A 21257-nucleotide genomic window follows, 5' to 3' on the forward strand; every position below is an offset into this window, starting at 1 on the left:
GCCCTCGTGGGGAGGCAAGTAAATAGGAAATCTATATATCTATAAAAATGAAAGTGTGTATGTGTGTGTGTACACATTTCCCTATGCAATAACTCTGTCAATTTTCAGTCTAGAGACTCGGGATCTGACATAAGGAGTATTGAGGTTTGGGAATATTTTTGTAATCGGTTTTCGGACAGAAATTTGGCTCTTAAGGGATCAAAGTTCAACGATTTGACTTTTACGAACTCCTCCGACAATTTTGGGTCCAAACACTTGAAATTTTAGATATAGGTTCCTTGGATATGGATCTAACTTAATAATTTGATTTGAGTCCAAAACAATAAATCTTAAGGGGTCATAATAGGGGTCAAAGTTAAAAAGATTGACCGCTTTTTTTTTTTTTTTTTTGCTCAACATACACCTCCAAACACCCCGGGCAACGCCGGGTTGAAATGCTAGTTTTATAGATTCTCCAAAAATCGTGGGGTGAGAGTGCATATAAAGGAGGGAAATTAACTTACCGATATATTATTTTGCATCGAGAACAGTTTCTTTGCGACCGCAATGTGCAAGAAGGCGTGAACGATAACTAAAAGCAGACCGATAATGGCGCTGGAACCAATTTTGAAGAATATCAGAATGAAACCGACTATAATCTGGAAGATAGAAAACAAAATTATTTTATGAGGAACTTGCACCACACACACACATTATATATATGGTCACTACAAGTAGCCATCTGTTTCAGTCAAAGAGACTTCCTCAAGCGACCTAGAATCTCTTGATGCCAAAAAGAAAAACCTTTATGGTTTTTCTTTTTGGCGTCGAGAGCTTCTAGGTCGCCTGAGGAAGTCTCTTGTTTTTCTTTTTGGCGTTGAGATGTTCTAGGTCGCCTGAGGAAGTCTCTTTGACTGAAACAGATGGCTATTTGTCGCGACCATATGTAACTGTTTACCGTAAAATAATAATAAAAAAATATTTTGCTCTTTTTATTGAGCACTATTTAACAGCCTCATTGTCTTCATTAGTCCCAACTTTTGAACACCTCAAACCTGAATATATATATATATATATATATATATATATATATATATGTATATATATATAATACTTGTTTATTGTTATATAAACATGGTTACATCCTGCTGCTACAAATAGCCACTTGTTTCAAACAACAGATATCATCAGGCAGCGACTTGACTATTCAAAAGTTCAATATGTGAGCATGTTTATATAACAATAAACAAGTATTATCAGCTCTTTTTATTGAGCACTATCTAACAACCTCGTTGAATTCATTAGTCCATTACTTTTGAATATAAAAAAAACCCGAGTATATATATATATATATATATATATATATATATATATATATATAATAGGAAAACAAGAGTATGAAATGAAGACACAAAACTATATATTGGTAGATATAGAATGGATAATTTATTGAATAATGGAATACAAGCAAAATTTGGGAGATAGAAAGGACTCTTTATGCCAAGGCATTTCGAAGCCTAATGCTTCTCATCAGAAGAGTAGAGAAGGTGCTAGGTAGCATGGAGGAGATGCGGCATCTAGCGTAAGGTTCATTATGGACGAAAAAGATTAAGAGGAATTATAGAATGTTGGGGAAGCTTTATTGAATTCTAAATAAATAAAGGAGAAGCTTCTTATATATAGTATGATATATAAAATTATATATGGTCTTTAACATAGTGTTGAGTTTAAGGGGTATATGTTTTAGGGTTAAATTGGGGGTGTATTGTGGTTGCGTGGTAATTTATTTTAACAGTTTGTGGGGTTTCTATTATCTATGGAGTGGTATTTTTGACAGCAAGTAGCGGCTATAAAATCGCCTATAATTTTTTTATTTTGGCGGGGGGTTAAATGCAAGGTTGTAATATTGATTAGGTAATATGCGGCAATATTTTTAATTATTTACTTGAACCGTTCTCTTTTTGTATACACCAATCGTAATGGGTTTAAAAATCATTCTCAAAGCTCAATGAATGCATTTTATTGAGTTCCAGAGCATATATGGTGTAATATAATAAAAATTTTCCACGTTTTTCTCAGTTTATTACTTTTTAAAAGGTATTTATTACAATATTGTTTCGTATTGCGATTAACAAGTCTGTAAAAATGACGACCTTAAAAGCGGAGTACATGACCATACATAGAAGCGTTATAAATAGTTAACTGTTTGACGCTTCGAGTTGTAAACATTGAATTAAAATATTGGACATCTCACGAACACAAAAAACTAATTGAAAACTAAAAAGAAAACTTGTGCATTTTAATGGACGACGCAATTAATACATACAAATAACGCAGATGTAAACTAGAACATGCGTCATAATTAATGAGTGTTTATTTTAGTTTAGTGGTCGTATAAAATATTGAATGTTGTGAAAAAAAATGGAGAGGAAAAAAAGGGAAGAAGAAGGAAAAAATGAAAGGAATATAAAGGAGAAATGTGATCAAGAAATGAAAGGAAAAAAGATGAAGAAAAAGAAGAAAAGATGAAGAAGAATAGCAGTGAAAGAAAAATAAAAAAAAAATGATTAAGAAGAAAAGACGAAGAATATATTTCCACTTTTTCTCAGTTTATTACTTTTCAAAAAGTATTCATTACAATATTGTTTTGTATTGCGATTAACAAGTCTGTAAAATTATGTTGTTGCTGCATATTAAGTCATGTACTCTTCAGATGTTGACCTTAAAAAACTTAGAAAAACATTTTTGACAACTTACAGGGTTCATGAGGATTTTGTAGCCCATTTCTAATGGCGACAAGTGGACTGTAGAGTGGTAATGATCTGCAGACCCACTTGTGTTAACCTGCCAGGAAGGTGGGCTCCCTCTACCATGCTAGAAAACTACTTACGCCTCACAGTATCCTATACCTCTATAAGGCAACCATTCGCCCATGTATGGAGTACTGTTGTCACATCTGGGCTGGTGCATCTGCTGCTTGTCTCTCGCTCCTGGACAGGGTTCAAAAAAGAGTCGCCAACCTGATAGGTCCTGAACTGTCATCTAGGCTTTAGCCTCTGTCCCATCGATGAGATGTTGCATCCCTCTGCCTGTTCTACAAATACTTTAATGGTGAATGCTCTGAGGAACTGCAAACACTTGTACCTCCCCGACGTAACTACCCCCGACAAACCCGACAAGCTACTAAGTCTCATCCCTTTACAGTAGAGATCCCTAGGTGCAAGAAAGCCTTTTACTCCAATAGTTTCTTCCCCAGAACTGCGGGTCTTTGGAACTCCCTTCCGGGATTCTGCTTTCCCAACTGCAATGATATGCAGAAGTTCAAGTGTAATGTTAACAAACATATTTCTACTCTTCTCCCTTCATAATGACCCCGCAAATTAATTCCCTAATAGTAGCCCCTTGCTTCAAAGTGGCACTGTGCCTTGTTTGGGGTGAAAATTGAATTACAAAAAAAAAAAAAACGGATTAACTAAAAAGAAAACTCGTGCATTTTAATGGACGACGCAATTAATACATACAAATAACGCAGATGTAAACTAGAACATGCGTCATAATTAATGAGTGTTTATTTTAGTTTAGTGGTCGTATAAAATATTGAATGCTGTGGAAAAAAATGGAGAGGAAAAGAAGGGAAGAAGAAGGAAAAAATGAAAGGAATATAAAGGAGAAATGTGATCAAGAAATGGAAGGAAAAAAAAGATGAAGAAAAAGAAGAAAAGATGAAGAAAAAAGAAGAAAAGATGAAGAATAGCAGTGAAAGAAAAATAAAAAAAGATTAAGAAGAAAAGACGAAGAATAGGAGAGAATATATTTCCACTTTTTCTCAGTTTATTACTTTTCAAAAAGTATTCATTACAATATTGTTTTGTACTGCGATCAACAAGTCTGTAAAATTATGTTATTGCTGCATATCAAGTCATGTACTCTTCAGATGTTGACCTTAAAAAACTTATAAAAACATTTTTGACAACTTACATGGTTCATGAGGATTTTGTAGCCCATTTCTAATGGCGACAAGTGGACTATAGAGTGGTAATGATCTGCAGACCCACTTGTGTTAACAAACCGGATTAACTGCTACAAAAGCACATTGAAAGGAGAGATAGATTCGCAGTTTGAAAAGGAAGTAGAGAGGTGGATTAACGAAAAAAATTCTGATAACATGGTCGGGAAAGGTTAAAGGAATTCTGCCACTCTTGGCAGTGGATCACTCTACCAAGAAAAAAATCAGGCCAGTGTTGGATTTCCAAGAATTTAACAAATGTGTGGCTAGTCACACAAAAGATGGAATTGATGTGTGTGAAGATTACGGTCATGCATTACGAAACAATATCGTAATGGCTACCCTTTAAAAAGTAATAATCGACCGAGAAAATTTGATATTTGAAACTTGGAGAATTATTATATCATGCACGAGTTTTTTCAATATATATATACAGGGTGGACCAAAATAAGGCTCCTATCTTTAAATTTGAATAACTTCCACAAAATAAAAGTTAAACTCACCAAACTTTATGTGTGTGTAGACTGACCCTTCCGAGATTTATTTGAAATAAACAAAACAAATTTTGGCCGAAAAACACTTCTTAAAACTTACATGAATTTATGAATTTTTAAAAATAGGACCCTTATTTTGGCCCACCCTGTATTTTTTTATTTTCCTAATATTACCGGCCCTGTCGGTGGGGCATTAGAACCCTAACCCTAACCCTGTATTATCCCGTTTATTGCTTTCTTAATCTCATTGAATCCATATAAACTGTCACTAACTGTTAAATAACTTTTTTGAAACAATAAATTTCATATTATTGCTTGTTTGCTGTGAGGCATTAACCTGCAAAATTTATTGTATATTTTGCGAACCTCTTTCCTCTGATTAGAAGAATTGCATTCTTCAAAACTCCATGGAATAAACTATTTCTTATTTTATTTGTATTCCTTGTCGGATAATAAAAACTTTGTATACCTTTGTTTACAGGCTTTTGAGTTTTTTTTTTAAATTTGAATACACCTTGATAATTTTCGATATTTATCGGATGAATTTCTGTATAAAACATATCTAAGAACACTGCCAGACATATAAATTAGCTTTGTGTGAAATTTGCAAAATATAGGCTCAGCCGTTTTGGAACCTATGAGGAAAGTCACACACACACACACACACACACACACACACAAAGTGACTTTTGTATAATAGTAGAGATATATATATATATTACATATTTCAGAGACGTACCATGGTTTTATTAAAGTGGATTGACGTTTTAGAGGCTGTTGAAAATCCAAACAAATCATCAATGATTCACGAAACGAAAACAAATCGAAGTTTCAAAACGAAATCAGTAATCCACGCTACAATCCGTGTGAGAAACAGAATAGATGGTTGTATAGCCGCATCCTTAGGATGAAGCTGTTGGATAATTCTTGGAAAGGGCATCAGCTGATTTGAAAGCCTTTCCACACAATCTGCGGAAGAATGGAAGCTGGTGTGCATTGTGCTCATGAATTTAGTCGGCCTAACATCTGTCCGGACTTTTATGAGTCGTGCTCGCTTTTTTTCCCCCCGATGTTTCTTTTATCCGCGTACATTTTTTTTTTAATTAACTAATGATGTAACTACGCATTAAGTAATTCAGCCCTTCAATAATATCAATAATTAGTTAGCATTATTCTGCCCCAGGAGACAACGGACATGTTGTGCAATAATTCATTTTTAATTTTTTACTAGGGACTCACCACTTATCAAGATGCAAAGGCACTCGAGGATAAGGTTTATTTATTTTTTAAATGGAAATCGCTCCAGACAAGTTATGAAGCTACTTGATGTAATGAGCTAATAAATATCGGTGCTTGTGCACTTATCCTACCGTGCTATTTTTTTTTTTAAATAGTACTAGCGAGGGTAGGGGTGGGACTTTGCCCGGACTTAAAATTCGCTTAAATATGATATTTTAATTTATCCAGATTTCGTATATATTTCGTATATATTATTATAGAGTCGTGATTTCAAAAGTTAAAAAAAAAAAAAAAAAATTTGAATGCCACCAATTAGAATCGAAACCGAAAACAAATCTGTAGTATTGAAAGCTAGTGACGTTACCACTGTTCTCCTTCTTAAGGGGTCCTGGATATGACCATAAACTATATCCGCTGGTGAGGCTCCAGCTTAGGCCTTTGGGGAGTGTAGAGCCACCCTTTAATTGCCATTGCTCCCAGGTCCACTCTGACCCGGAGTGGTAGTACCTGTTAGGGTCCCAACTATGGGTTAAATAGAAACAGACCTGAATATATATATATATATATATATATATATATTGTTCTTTAAAATCACTGGATTCGGCATTAAATAACCTTAAAAGGGTTGATTTGTCGTAAAAAAAACAAAAAACAACAACCAAACAAAACCTTAAGAAGTGTCGCTACACGAGGGAGAGAGAGCGCCAGAAAAAAAAACAAAAAAACAAGTGTGTATATATATGTTTTCACAAGTGACGGCACGATCCTTAACCAATTCGTCCACACAATTCCGAACACCATCGCCAAATCGACACACGCTACGTCACGAAGAAATACCGTTGAATCGACATGTCACGATACGAAAATGCAATAACGCGAGACACGTTATCAAAGCAGTGTATTTCAAAAAGAATCCCTAAATCACTTATCGGCTTTCTTCTTTCTTTTTTTTTTTTTTTTTTTTTTTATAGCCGTTGGGCGAAACCAAATCGTCACTTTGGGGTAAGATGGGTGTAGTTAATTAGTGGACTGGATTTGTAATCGAAAGGTCCTGGGTTCGCTTTTCACTGCAAGTAAGCCTGACTCATACGCTTGTGCGCTTTCACGCATGCTCGGCAGGCTAGATATGAATATTTGTAAGTGGTTATGTGTGACGTTTCTTATTGTGATGCGCCTCAAAACTTTTGTCTTCTCGGAGGGATTGCGATTGCAGGAGTTAGGATTGGAAGGAACAAGTTCAGGAAACGTCTGTCATCCATCCGTAACCAGCAAAGTGTCAGCATTATTAATTAAAGGAAGAATCCGTCAGGCATGTGCACGCAATGTGATGGTACGTGGAAGTGAAACCAGGACAGCGAGAGTTGAGGACATGTGTTGCATGGCGAGAAACAGTATGAGACCGTTTTCCTTGGCCTTCTGCTGTAAACTCAACCTGCTACCTCAACTGCTCTACATTTTTTTAACCTAATCCAATGTTTCAACATAGCTAGACTATTGATAGACACTCGTCTGCACTTGTCAATGACGATATGTACGGCACGATCACGTTGACATACCGGTTCTTGTGAAAATTTGGCAAAAGAAGATCAAAGATCTTTTTTTTTTGTGACTTTTCTAAGTGAATAATTATTCTGTTGTTTTTTTTTTTTGTTGTTGTTTTTTTTTCTTTTATACAATAAGCTCATTTATAGACTTGTTATTCTTTTCTTCTTTTGGCTTGAAATGACCTCTGACCTCTACTTTCCAGTAATGTCGACTTCAGAGACCAAGGCTGAACGGATTGCATACACCATCCAAAAGAAACGGGGGGGGGGGGCTACCTGTCCGACCGGATCCTCACATCAACCAGAATCCTTGTCAAAGAAACAGCACAGTCCCAGCGACCAAACGAGACCCAGAGTATATAAATCTGGTAACATCACCCGCTGGACGTCATTTGGAGAGAAAGGGGTACACTCTTATTTCTATAACTAATGGAGATTTGGTATCTGTCTGTCTGAAGTCAAAACTATACTGCTACTTCCATTACTAATGGAGATTTGGTATCTGTCTGTCTGAAGATGAAACTATATTATTTGTATTTTTTTAATACTCAATTTAGGTTGCTATACTATTTCATTTCAGTTGTTATGCTTCCATTTTTCCCAGGCATTACCTTTTTTGGGTAGAATAGTGTAGTATCTGTGCACTCATCATATGCAATAGCTAAAGCATGCAAATAGATGGAATATACTTTTGCTCTTATATACAGTAATAATAACTAATGGGGCCTGTGGAAATTCCACAGAGGACTCATTCATATGTAATACATCGATGTTGGCATTCTGTAGATGTTCAGCGTAAATGGAGATGTTCTGAGATTATTGTAGCTCTTTTGTTAAAACTGCAAAAGTATTTATCTAAGGTAGTACGGACGTCCGGCGTAGCCCGATCGTAAAATATGCTTAAATATGATATTTTAATTTATGCAGATTTCGTCTATATTATTATAGAGTCGTGATTTTCTATCGATTCTTATATTATAAAGTTGCGATTTCAAAAATAAAAAAAAAACATATCCATATGACTTGGGGGATTCAGCTTGAATCGAAACCGAAATAAAAACTTATGAAGGAAAATATCTATCTATATATCTATATATTTTTTTTTATTATTTGGGGTAAACAGTTACATATGGTCGCTACAAATAGCCATCTGTTTCAGTCAAAGAGACTTCATCAGGCGACCTGGAACCTCTCGACGCCAAAAAGAAAGAAAAAAAGAAAAAAGAAAAAAAGAAAAAAAAGAAGAAAAGAAAAAAAAAGGAAAAAAAAGAAAAAAAAAGAAAAAAAAAGAAAAAAAAAGAATTTGGGGGGGGGGGGCGTCGAGAGGTTCCAGGTCGCCTGATGAAGTCTCTTTGACTGAAACAGATGGCTATTTGTAACGACCATATGTAACTGTTTACCCCAAATAATAAAAAAATATTTTGCTCTTTTTATTGAGCACTATTTAACAACCTCATTGTCTGCATTAGTTCTGACTTTTGAACACCTCAAAACTGAATATATATATATATATATATATATATATTAAGTAATGTGATTTATAATTTAAAAATTTAAAAAAATTTTTAAATTTAAAAATCAAAATTTTATTAAATTAAAAATCAGTTTCATAAGAAGGAACAACAACAAAGTCAATTATCTGTACGATCGTTTCGGAAATCCGTGCTTTTTATTTGTGGTATACATGAAGTCACGTAGAACAATTATACATAGTTTTTTTGGTAAGCACGGTCTCCTCATCAGCAAATTTAGGAGGATTTCTATTGAATTGAAAAGACACCAAAAATAAACCTAGCATTAAAAGTAAGGCAGATGAATCTGAAAAATTGAAGTAAAAGGTTTGGATTTAAAATTTATAAGAAAATTAATAAGAAAATTGGTATAGGTTAGAGATAGAAATGAGTAGAAAAAATATATATTTTTTTGAATTTGCATAATAAATTTGATTTAAAAATATATAGATATATAATTACCTTTTGGTTTTTCTTTTTTTGAAATCAGGAACTGTATTTAAAGTAGTCATTTAGATGTTTGCTATAGCTTTTTATTTCATTGAATGATGAATTTTAAAAGGGCGACGCTCGTGCAGTAAATTGTTTCCGTTAGCGTATTTTGATTTAAAGACGCTACAGTTAATATCTATAGAGAGAGAGTATTTATTTTGCAAGTTTTTAAAAATTTAAAAATAATTAGCTCTAATAATAATAAAATTAATAAACTACAAAATGCAACTATACAAAATACATCGGACTGTAACTGTAGAAGAAAAAATAAATGTCCCCTACAAGGCTCATGTAAAATTAAAAATGTTATCTATAGCTGCACAGTATCAAAAACTCCAAATATACAAGAACCTATCAACAGCCATAACTCAACTACCAGATTAAATAATAACACCAACTTAAATCAATCTACCGATCAATTATTAACCAACCCACCACATTATAATCCAACAATAGACCTAACGGAAAATAATCATAATAATCAAGAGGTAATATATATTGGTTCCACATCTGGCCCAATAAAACATAGAATTTCAACGCACAAACATTCTTTTAAAAATAACTCTCTATCAAACCAAACTACTCTATCCAACTATATTTGGCAACTAAAAAATAGCAATATTTCTTTCAACTTAAAATGGCAAATAATTGAGACTTGCAAATCATATAAACCAGGAGATAAATTTTGTACATTATGTACAAAAGAAACCCTAAAAATTTTAAAATATGAAGATATAAAAAGCACAACCAAACTAGTAAATTCAAGACACGAGCTTCTATCATGTAATCATAAACGTTGGTTTAAATTTAATAAATATAAACCACCTTAAATCATTAAAAATTACTCATTAGTAAAAATAGATTTTTTTTTTCTTTTTTTTTAATAAATTAAGTTAAACCAATTACCGCCCTTAGACTCGTAAATCAAATAATAAATAAAGCCATGACAATTATCTCCCCTTAAAAACTTGCAAAATAAATACTCTCTCTCTATAGATATTAACTGTAGCGTCTTTAAATCAAAATACGCTAATGGAAACAATTTACTGCACGAGCGTCGCCCTTTTAAAATTCATCATTCAATAAAATAAAAAGCTATAGCAAACATCTAAATGACTACTTTAAATACAGTTCCTGATTTCAAAAAAAGAAAAACCAAAAGGTAATTATATATCTATATATTTTTAAATCAAATTTATTATGCAAATTCAAAACAATATATATTTTTTCTACTCATTTCTATCTCTAACCTATACCAATTTTCTTATTAATTTTCTTATAAATTTTAAATCCAAACCTTTTACTTCAATTTTTCAGATTCATCTGCCTTACTTTTAATGCTAGGTTTATTTTTGGTGTCTTTTCAATTCAATAGAAATCCTCCTAAATTTGCTGATGAGGAGACCGTGCTTACCAAAAAAACTATGTATAATTGTTCTACGTGACTTCATGTATACCACAAATAAAAAGCACGGATTTCCGAAACGATCGTACAGATAATTGACTTTGTTGTTGTTCCTTCTTATGAAACTGATTTTTAATTTAATAAAATTTTGATTTTTAAATTTTAAAAAGGTAAGGTAAGAAATTCATTTTTATAGTATTAAAAGGTTAGTAATTGCAATTAAGAATAGGAAATTGGATCAAATGTTTGTGACGTGTCTTCTTCCTAAGATTAAGGGTGGTGGTGTTTGATCAACACTGCTGGGGAGCCATGATGTAATAAACTGTTTTGTTTTTAAATCCCTGAAACAGTGTTTCATGGTAAACAACTGATGATCCCTTGAAAAATAAATTATTGGTACTATAGTAAATTCGAGAGCGAGTTGATGCAGTGATTGCAGGTGATTAAATAACTTACTGACTAGATGGTTTTTTAACGAATGATAAAAAATATATTTTTTTGTATAGTTTTAAAGGTTAAAAACTTCAAAGACTATATATATATATATATATATATATATATATATATATATACATATATATATATATATATATATATACCAACTTCATTTACTCACATAAAATTAATATACGAAAGTATAGATTTATGCGTAAACTTTAAGTATTTACTTCAAAAGTGCTCAATACGTAGGTAGAGCTAGTTAGTAATTTATAAAATATATATGGCGATTAAGCTATACTGAATATTTGGCGTCTCATCCACTCTAGGATTCGTCAGGCTTATGCATAAGTGGATGAAACGCCGAATATTCAGTGAAGCTTAATCGCCATATATATTTTATAAATTACTATATATATATATATATATATATATATATATATATATATATATATAGTAATTTATAAAATATATATGGCGATTAAGCTACACTGAATATTCTGCGTTTCATCCAACTATAGGATTCGTCAGGCTTATGCGCGAATTCTGTCGTTGCTTCTTGTTTTTATATATGTTGAGGATTTCTAGTTGGCCAATCAGCTTTCTAGTGTCCACCGCGCCCCTTCTTATATAAAATCCTCAACATATATAAAAACAAGAAGCAACCACAGAATTTGCGCATAAGCCTGACGAATCCTATAGTTGGATGAAACGCAGAATATTCAGTGTAGCTTAATCGCCATATATATTTTATAAATTACTAACTAGCTCTACCTACGTATTGAGCACTTTTGAAGTAAATACTTAAAGTTTACGCATAAATCTATACTTTCGTATATTAAATTTATGTGAATAAATGAAGTAGTTTATATATATATATATATATATATATATATATATATATATATATATATATATAACTTGAGTTCCTTCAGCTATAATCGAAACAGAAATCAAAACTTATGAAAAATTCTTGATAAAATTATTTATAAAAAAAAATAGATGACTTGAGTGTCATCAGCTATAATGACAGCAAAACTTATGACGCATTCTTAGTATATTATTTATTACAAAAAAATGGAAAGTCATAACAATTAAACGACAGTCACTCGAAAGAAAAAAACATGCAAGTGTGACACACAAAATAACACACACATTATCGTATTAATATATATTTCCTAGAACAGCACGCCAGTGGAACTCTGTTCCGTCTGCCTGTTTTCCACCCGACTACAACTTGGATGTCTTCAAATCCAACGTAAACAAATTCCTGATGAACCGCCCCCTTAAGTAGACACTTTATGAAATTTCAACGTACTGTACATGCAATAACCCTTATCCCTAAATATCGCTAAAAGAATCGAAAATCGTCACAAAATGGTCTCGTACCTGCAAAGGAAGTGACCAAAGATAGTGGATGAAGCTGTAGATGACCATCAAGTTGTTGCATTCGAGCGTGACGTAACTCATGATTTCCGATTCTGTCACTCGGCCATGGGTCAACGCCTGTGTGGATAGTTGCTGTACTTTGCTGTAGACCATCACCTGAAAAAAAAAAAAAAATCTTTTTTAAGTAATCGCCAAAAAATAACTTATAGAACGCCACTTCTCAATACCGGACACACATCTATAATATATACACTAGCAGGGAGGTCCTGGATATGACCTTAAACTATATCCGACGGTGAGGCCCCAGCTTGCGGACTTTGGGGAGTGTGGAGCCACCCGTTAATTGCCATTGCTCCCAGGTTCACTCTGACCCCGGAGTGGTAGTACCTGTTAGGGTCCCAACTATGGCTTGAAGAGAAACCGACTTTAAAAAAATTATATATATACATATACTCTATCAAAAACATTGTTTTTCAAAATTACTGGATTCGGCATTAAATAACCTGAAAAGGGTTGATATGCCGTAAAACAAAAATAACCAACCAACTAGCAGGGAGACCCGACATCGTTCAGGATTGAATGATGATCAACAAATGTTCCATCCTCGAAATCAGTGAAATCATTTTTTTAGTCAAATTGATTGATTGCCTGATCTAGTTAGTGAATCCCCACCCCCGAAATGTACCGGGAGGGAGCTTCACATGCCTCCCCACGGTGACAGTCCATAATTCATTGTAGTTTACATTGCATTACATTTCATATTCATTATTATCGAGCCAATTCTCTGTTGATTATTACATTGTACCTAATACAGGGTGACCCCCCCCAAAAAAACAAAAAAACAAAAGCTAAATGGAGGCCATCTAGAACATAGAGTTGGGGTCCGTTTTTCTTTGGGGGGGGGGTCACCCTGTGTGTATGCATATATATATATATATATATATATATACAGGGTCACCCAAAAAAAACAAAGCTAAATGGAGACCATCTAGAACATATCATAGAGTTGGGGTCTGTTTTTTGGGTGGTGGGGGGGGGGTTCACCTTGTGTATATATATATATATATATATATACACACGGTGACCCCAACAAAAAAACAAAAGCTAAATGGAGACCATCTAGAACATATCATAGAGTTGGGGTCTGTTTTTTGGGTGGTGGGGGGGGTCACCTTGTGTGTATATATATATATATATATATATATATATATATATATATATATATATATATATACACACGGTGACCCCAACAAAAAAACAAAAGCTAAATGGAGGCCATCTAGAATATATCAGAGTTGGGGTCCGTTTTTTGGGGGGGTCACCCTGTGTGTGTGTGTATATATATATATATATATATATATTTATATATATATATATATACAGGATGACCCCCCCCCCACCAAAAAAAAAACAAAAGCTAAATGGAGGCTATCTAGAACATATGCTGTAGAAGGGAGAAAAAAAGGCCAAGACCCTAGTGTTTTGATGTGATGTTTGGAATATGATAAACTAGTTATGAATAAAGTTTCATTTCATTCATACAAAGCACTAAGACACGGGGCCTAATTAGAGTTGGGGCCCGTTTTTGGGAGGGGGGGGTCACCCTGTATACTCACCAACTTTTATTTCAACTGAAAGTGCTCAACGATAAGAATCGAGTTTCTTAAAGGTGCTGACAAAAATATTTGCTATAATAAATAACTACAGACACTAGTTTTTCATCCTTTCGGGAATCATCACTAAGAAACGGGGCCTAATTAGAGCTGGGGCCGGTCTTTTTTTTTGGGGGGGGGAGGGTCACCCTGTATATAGTAGTGACTTCAGAAGTAAAAAAAAAAAAAAATTGACTTGGGTGCCATCAGCTAGAATCGAAACCAAAACATACAGCTCTCCAGCCTTATCCATTAGCGTATGACCTACGTATACAAAACCTGCAAATAATAACATTATTTGACATAATTATAACTTAATTAGCGCATGCGCAAAAGAAAACGTCTGTAGCCGACTTATACCAGACCAACGTCAATGTTTTTTTTTTTTAATTTTGATCACTTACCGGCTAAAAACCAAATCGAAAGTGTTCTACAGATCCAAATATCAAGTTTTAATTCTGTAGACCAAATATTCAGAGAAGTTTGGCGATTACTTTTCACACACACACCGACAAGGTCACTTATATATATATATATATATATATATATATATATATATACATATACTAGCAAAAGTACCCGTCGTTGACTGGGTTCAAAAACAGCCTACAGAAAATGGACTCTGATTTATGAAAGTATGATAGGTTATGAAAAGGAAGGGTTGTAAAGAGATAGCTTCGAATTTGGGAGTATCAAAACCAAAGCAAAATATGATGAAAGTAAAAATAAAATAGATAAACCCCATAATTTATTATACTATACCTGTTCACACTGAAACACTTATCACAATATTCTGTGGATCTATATTGAAAAAAAAAACTTGTTAAACTTTGTGACATATTTCCATTCTATGGAGGCCAGGCACGAACGAACACTCCATAATTTTATTATACCATATTTCTTCAAACTGAAACATAATTATCAAAGTATACTTGCGCAGATAGATATGAAAAGTCTTTATTAAAGTTTGTGGCTATTTCCATTCTATGGAGGCCAGGCGCGAACGCAGACCCCATAATTTTATTATACCATCCCTATTTAAGTTGAAACATACTTATCAAAGTATTATTATGTACATATATATCAAAAACACTTGTAAACGTTTTTTTATTTTTTAATTTTTTATTTCCATACTTTGTGGACCAGGCGTGAACGCAGACCTCACAATCTTAATGAACCACTGTTCTGCCAGATCAAACATATCCATTCCTGTGTCTCGATACATCTTCTATCATTATATGTAATCAGTTTTTTAAAATAGTCAACCATATAGGAGCCTATTCGTGACCACACACACACACACACACACACACACACACACACACACACACACACACACACACACAGACATTCAGCTTTATATTATAGATATATCAATGTTTCTTCTTGAATTCTATGCACTTATGCAGAATGTAAAAACTATGCCTAAACAGAATTCAGCAAAAAAATGAAATGAAACAACTCGTCTAATAGAAATCATAAAAATGAATAAGTAATTAATTAATGCTCGTTTTTTAAGGAATATGCAAATTAGTAACATATATGTAGTTGCTCGTATATACATAACTGAGTATATATATATATATATATATATATATATATATATACTAGCTGTACCCTGCCACGCGTTGCTGTGGCTCAAATTGGCGCAATGGAAAAAGTTCCAAAATGAGAAAAAGCATGTTTCTTATAGGTTTAAATTTCCATTTTGCATGGGTACAGTTTTTGTTGTTCCATTTTCTTAGCTGATATAGAGATTTTCCGGTTTGGTGACTCTTGAATATGTAACATAAATTGTCCATGTGAAAAAACAGTCAGTGTGTAGCTGTAAGGCCCACAATTGTAAAGATTGTTCCCTGTGCTTTGTTGATGGTTATTGCAAATGACAATAAAATTGGAAAGTGCAATTTGCTAAAGTGTAATGATGTATCCGGTGGAATCATAGGAATGCATGGAATGAAGATATATTCATCTGTGAAAGGTCCTGTTAAGATTGCTGTTTCTATGATATTGTTTGTTATTTTTTTTTACTGCAAGCTATGTGCCATTGCAAAGCTTGGATTGGTTTATATTTCACAACATGATAATTAGTACACAAAATTTCAGTTACAATACATGCAGTGGCATCCCTGGCAAATATAACTGTTGGATAATTAACCACTTTATCTGCTTTCACAACAGTGTCGATGGATTTGTATTTGACTACCTCACTTGGAATTTTACATTGAATAATAGCGTTAAGTTCATGGGCATCTTTGTATTGACCTGCAAGAATAGCTCATTCACTCAGTCAAATGGAATTCTTATAATTTGAATATCTGCAAAAACCTTTTAAACTAACTATTCTTTTGATGAAATAAAATTACAGAAATTACAGAAGTTAAAAGTCAAAGAATTTTGCCCTTAACTCTGATCAGCTGGCACTTTTTCGTACCCAATTTCCCACAAGTGATGCAAAAGTTTTTGTGCGGATCGAACAGTCTGCAACTGTACATCCATATTTTGAGTTAAGTTTAATGTCTTCACATGGAACAAAAAAGTAGAGTATTTGAGGCAAGCATTTATTTCATCTGCTGGTGTTGATTGAAGAATAACAGGTAACATTTGTCTGAAATCTCCTGCAAGCAATATTACTGCATTCCCAAATGGTCTGACATTGCCACGCAAATCTTGCAAGGATCGACCAAGAGCCTCAAGTGATTTTTTGCGTACCATTGTGCATTCATCCTAAACAATAAGTTTGCATTTCTGCAATATTTTTCCCCATATTGGATGTTTTGGAGATGTCGAAGATGAGATTTTTGAAAAGTTGAATGTTTTAAAGTAAAATAAATAATCCTTCTACTTGGCAGCAAGGTCGCAGGTATTCCTCATGCAGCAAGGGCTAAGGCTATGTCATTTTGTTACCAAATGGCTGCCAAAATCAATTTAATTAGAAAGGTTTTACCAGTTACTTCTGGTGCTGTTCAAGGTAGCAGTAATTTCCAAATAACTTCTATTCTCACAGTCAGTAAATTAGGTGACTAAAATAGGATTTATCCATGTTTTGACAATGCCTTATTCACTGTAATTAATTTAGGAGACTAAAATAGGATGAGGGATTAGAGATGGACAGATAGAGAGGAAGATATATAGATAGAAAAGAGACAGTGAGAGGAAAATAGAGAAAGAGAAGGAGATAGAGAGATAAAGGGATTGATAGATAAACAGAGAGAGAGGTGGAGTGTTAGAAACAGAGAGGTATGAAACAGAGGAAAGGAGAGAGATAGAGGGAGTTAGAGAGAGAGAAAGGGGCTCAAAGAGAGATGGTGAGGGTGATATAGAGAGAAAGAGATTGAGAGAGGGAAAGGGAGAGATGGATAGAGAGAGATATTGAGAGAGGGGGAGAGAAACAGGTGAACTACACTTCACCGTTTTTTCCTCGTTCAGTAGAAAAGAAATCTTTCGAGACTGAGGACATTTTAATGTTTTGTTATTATCCAGAGTACCCCTTTTTTTTGGAGGGGGGGGGCTAGATTTTCCTCGCAGTAGAAACCGACCGGGTTATCTGTACTTTCACTTAACAAATTAATAAAAGAAAAACATATTGTAAAATTTTAATTTAACAGGAAAATACTATTTTAAAAAAATAGCACGGTAACATAAGTGCATAAGTGCCACTTTAGGTACTCCTTGGGCGTTGAGCTCCATGGCGACCAGCATAATTATTTAATGGTCGCTCCCTTAGCCCCCCCCCCCTCCCAGTCAAGGCTAATGCATGCGCATGTAACATTTTTTTTTATTTACTGACGTTGGCTTAGTAACTAAACGATTTATTAATAATTTCGTAACCCTTAAACGCATGCCGGAAGATTTAAATTGGTTCATTATTGTTGTAAAAAAAAAAAAAAAAAGTTTCATTCAACACGAAACCAAAAACACATATTAATGATAAATGATTTATTATTCTATTCATTGAAATTTAATTTTTAAATTAAAAATTAAAAAAAAAGTTAATAAAAAAAATAGTTGCTTATGTGCGCATAAACAACTTGTTTTTTTTTTTTAGATTAGGTCCACCTTATAATCACCCCCCCCCTCCCCAACCTAACCCTAACCCTAACCTCCTCATATTAAGAACAGCTTCCGGAATAAACACCACTTTTGGAGGGGGGGGGGCTATTTGCAAAATTTAACTGATATTTGTTGTCAGCATACCCACCCGAAAATACTATTAAAAAAAAAAAGGAGGGGTTCAGTGCCCGTGGCAGAGAAGTAGATTTATTTATCAATAAAAGTTGCGGAGAAGTAAATTTATTTATCAATAAAAGTCATTTAAAAAAGAAAATTGTGGAGGTGGACCTAAATGTTTTGTTTTCGCACTATTCAACAATTTGTTCATCTGCGCATGTAAATTAAAAAATATTTGTAAAAGTGAGAAGTTATTAGTAAAGGATTTAGTTTTTTTTTAATTTATTTTATTTTATTTTTTTTTACATTAGATCCACCTCCACAAATGTTAAGAACGGCTTTCAGAATAAACACCCCCAACCTTTCCATGTTAACAACGGATTTCGGAATAAACACCATTGTGGGGGGGGGGGTATTTAAAAAAAAAAGTCGATAAAAGTCGTCATTTAAAAAGAAATTTAAAATCAAATGTTTGTAAAAAGTGAGAAATTATTAATAAATGTTTAGTAACATTTTTCGGTGCTAATGCAGAGAGTGATCTGCGCTATTTTTTAAATCGTGTTTTTTTTTTTAATCAATTGCAAGGTTAAAGTACAGAATAGGTACAAAACACCCTCCCCCCCCCCATGTTAAGAATGGCTTTTTAAATAATATAACGTTATTTCAGCATGGATCACTCTCTGCATGAGTACCCATTTTTCTTTTAATATTCATAAAAAGTAAAACTTTTTTCAAAATAAATAAATTATAAACACCCTAACTTCCCCATGTTAAGAATGGCTTTCGAGGTTTATGGAAGGGCGTTTTTTTTTTTTAACATGGGGAGGTTAGGGTGTTTATAATACGTTGAGGCATGTCGTAAAAATGAAACATTTTAGAAAAAGTTAAAACAAACTTTTTTATGTAAACAATGCCGTGAAAATAAACTAAACAATTAAAACGTAATGTTTCATGAGTGAAGCCTTAACAAAAATAAAATATAAAAAACATAAGTACATAAATGAATTTAAAGTTTTAAAATATGGGATTATTATTATTTTGTGTGTGTATGTGTGTGTGTGTGTGTGTGTGTGTGTGTGTGCTAAGGCAGAGAGTGATCCGCGCTATTTTTTTAAAATCGTTTTCCACGTTTAAAGTTTTATGATATGTTTTTATTCAATTGTAAGGTTAAAGTACAGAATAGGTACAAAACACCCTCCCTTCCCCATGTTAAGAATGGCTTTTTAAATAATAACATTATTATTTCAGCACGGATCACTCTCTGCACGAGTAAGTTTTTTTTTTTTTTTACTTATCGAGTTAACAGAAAATGAAATCTTTCGTCAATTCGTGGCTGTGAAATGAATCGAACCGGAAGTTCAGTTTTATCAACAGAACAGATTCGCAGTAAAAAAACATATATTTATTTTATTTAATATTTTAATTTTAATAAATCGCGAGGTAAATTTATTTCAATAACATAAAAACATACCTCGACTCTAAAGATGGGTTGTCTGAAAATTTCAAATAAACTGGTAACTTAGAAATAGGGTTTTATTTGTTTAGAACAAACCAACTTTACATTTTTATATATATAGATATATAAAATGCTCCTTATCTTGAGTTGAGCATATTGAGAAGTGATACACGAATTACCATTAGCGTATAAAGTGATGCTCTTTGTGTAAACAAATCGAGCTTAGGTATTTCGTTAATTCACTACTTGCACAGCAGCAAACAATTAGCGTAATGGTTAGAAGCCTTGACTGTCATACGGGCGGTGGTCGGGTTTTGATCCTGGCTTGAGGTAGTTGCCTGTCTTGCTGCACTGATGAGCAGTGATACAGCAAAACAGTGCTGTATGTGGATGAATATATATATATATATATATATATATATATATATATATATGATTTTGTTATTGTTGTTTTTTCAAGTGATACATATGGTTAATATTGACTCCGCCTCGAAGCTCATTTTTTTTTATTTACTTAGAAAGTCGCCCTTTTTAATTTGTTTGGACGTATATAACATTTTTTATTTATTTATTATTTTTAAAACAGTAATCTACGTACACGCGTGTTTCGAGGTCATTACCTCTCGTCAGAGTAGTCCAACTGTTTCTAGGGATCGAACCTCAGACCCTGCTTACCACAGTCCGGTGCCTTAACCATTAGGCCATATATATACACATTCTTTGCATTTTCCACACCAAACAAGGCACAGTGCCACTATGAGATAGGGGGCTACTATCTGGGGCATAAATTACAGGGATACTATGTAGGAAGTTGAGCAGCAACAGGTCTGCTTTCATTACACTTGAACTTCTGCATTTCAGTACACTCGGGGAAGCAGGAATCCGGAAGGGAATTCCAAAGTCTGGCAGTTCTGGGGAAGAAACTGTTAGAGTAAATAGAAGGGTTTTTTAGGCATCTGGGGATCTCTACTGTGTAGGGGTGGGATTTTGCTGCTAAAACATTCAAACTAATATATTTAGCAACTTGTTTACTGTTATTTGTTTATTTTTCGCTGTATTCTGCGTAATTTAATACGAAATTAAGACAGCAGGCGATGCTAGATAGCACTAATAGGTATAAACTTATCAATAAAAAATATAGTATTTCATGCGATCAAAAACAAACAAAAAAAGGCGCCCGGGCAACGCCGTTTAGGTATAGCTAGTAAAAATATACACAACTCCAAAATACATCAGGTGGTCAAGGTGCGGGGTGTATTATGCACATTAAAAAGAAGCAATAATGTCAGACCAATTATAGGATGAATTCTCACAACCCATCGGATAAATTGCATCTGTATCATTGTTTAAGGTTAACCGTCACTTGACATTTCCAGCAGCCAAACTAGGGTGTGTATATATATATATATATATATATATATATATATATATATATATATATATATATATATAGTCATCCACATATAGTACTGTTTCGCCGTT

General features: G+C 33.5%; 1 protein-coding gene across 14 annotated transcripts in view; it reads right to left on the reverse strand.

The window, feature by feature from the left end:
• LOC145271243 (ATP-binding cassette sub-family C member 8-like) overlaps positions 1-21257 on the reverse strand; it is a 528909-nt gene that overhangs the window by 303958 nt on the left and 203694 nt on the right. For 13 of the 14 annotated variants that reach the window (XM_080126810.1, XM_080126808.1, XM_080126809.1 and 10 more), the window contains 2 exons: positions 12498-12653; positions 504-638 (listed from right to left, as the gene is read on the reverse strand). In XM_080126810.1, the coding sequence (XP_079982936.1) occupies positions 504-638; positions 12498-12653 (291 nt within the window). Of the gene's footprint in view, positions 1-503; positions 639-12497; positions 12654-19214; positions 19338-21257 lie in introns of those variants that run through there. The other variant, XM_080126806.1, reaches the window with a different exon arrangement.

The sequence above is a fragment of the Euprymna scolopes genome, chromosome 46, assembly GCF_053919585.1.
Source record: "Euprymna scolopes isolate OS-2025 chromosome 46, ASM5391958v1, whole genome shotgun sequence".
NCBI classification, from domain to species: Eukaryota; Metazoa; Mollusca; class Cephalopoda; order Sepiida; family Sepiolidae; genus Euprymna; species Euprymna scolopes.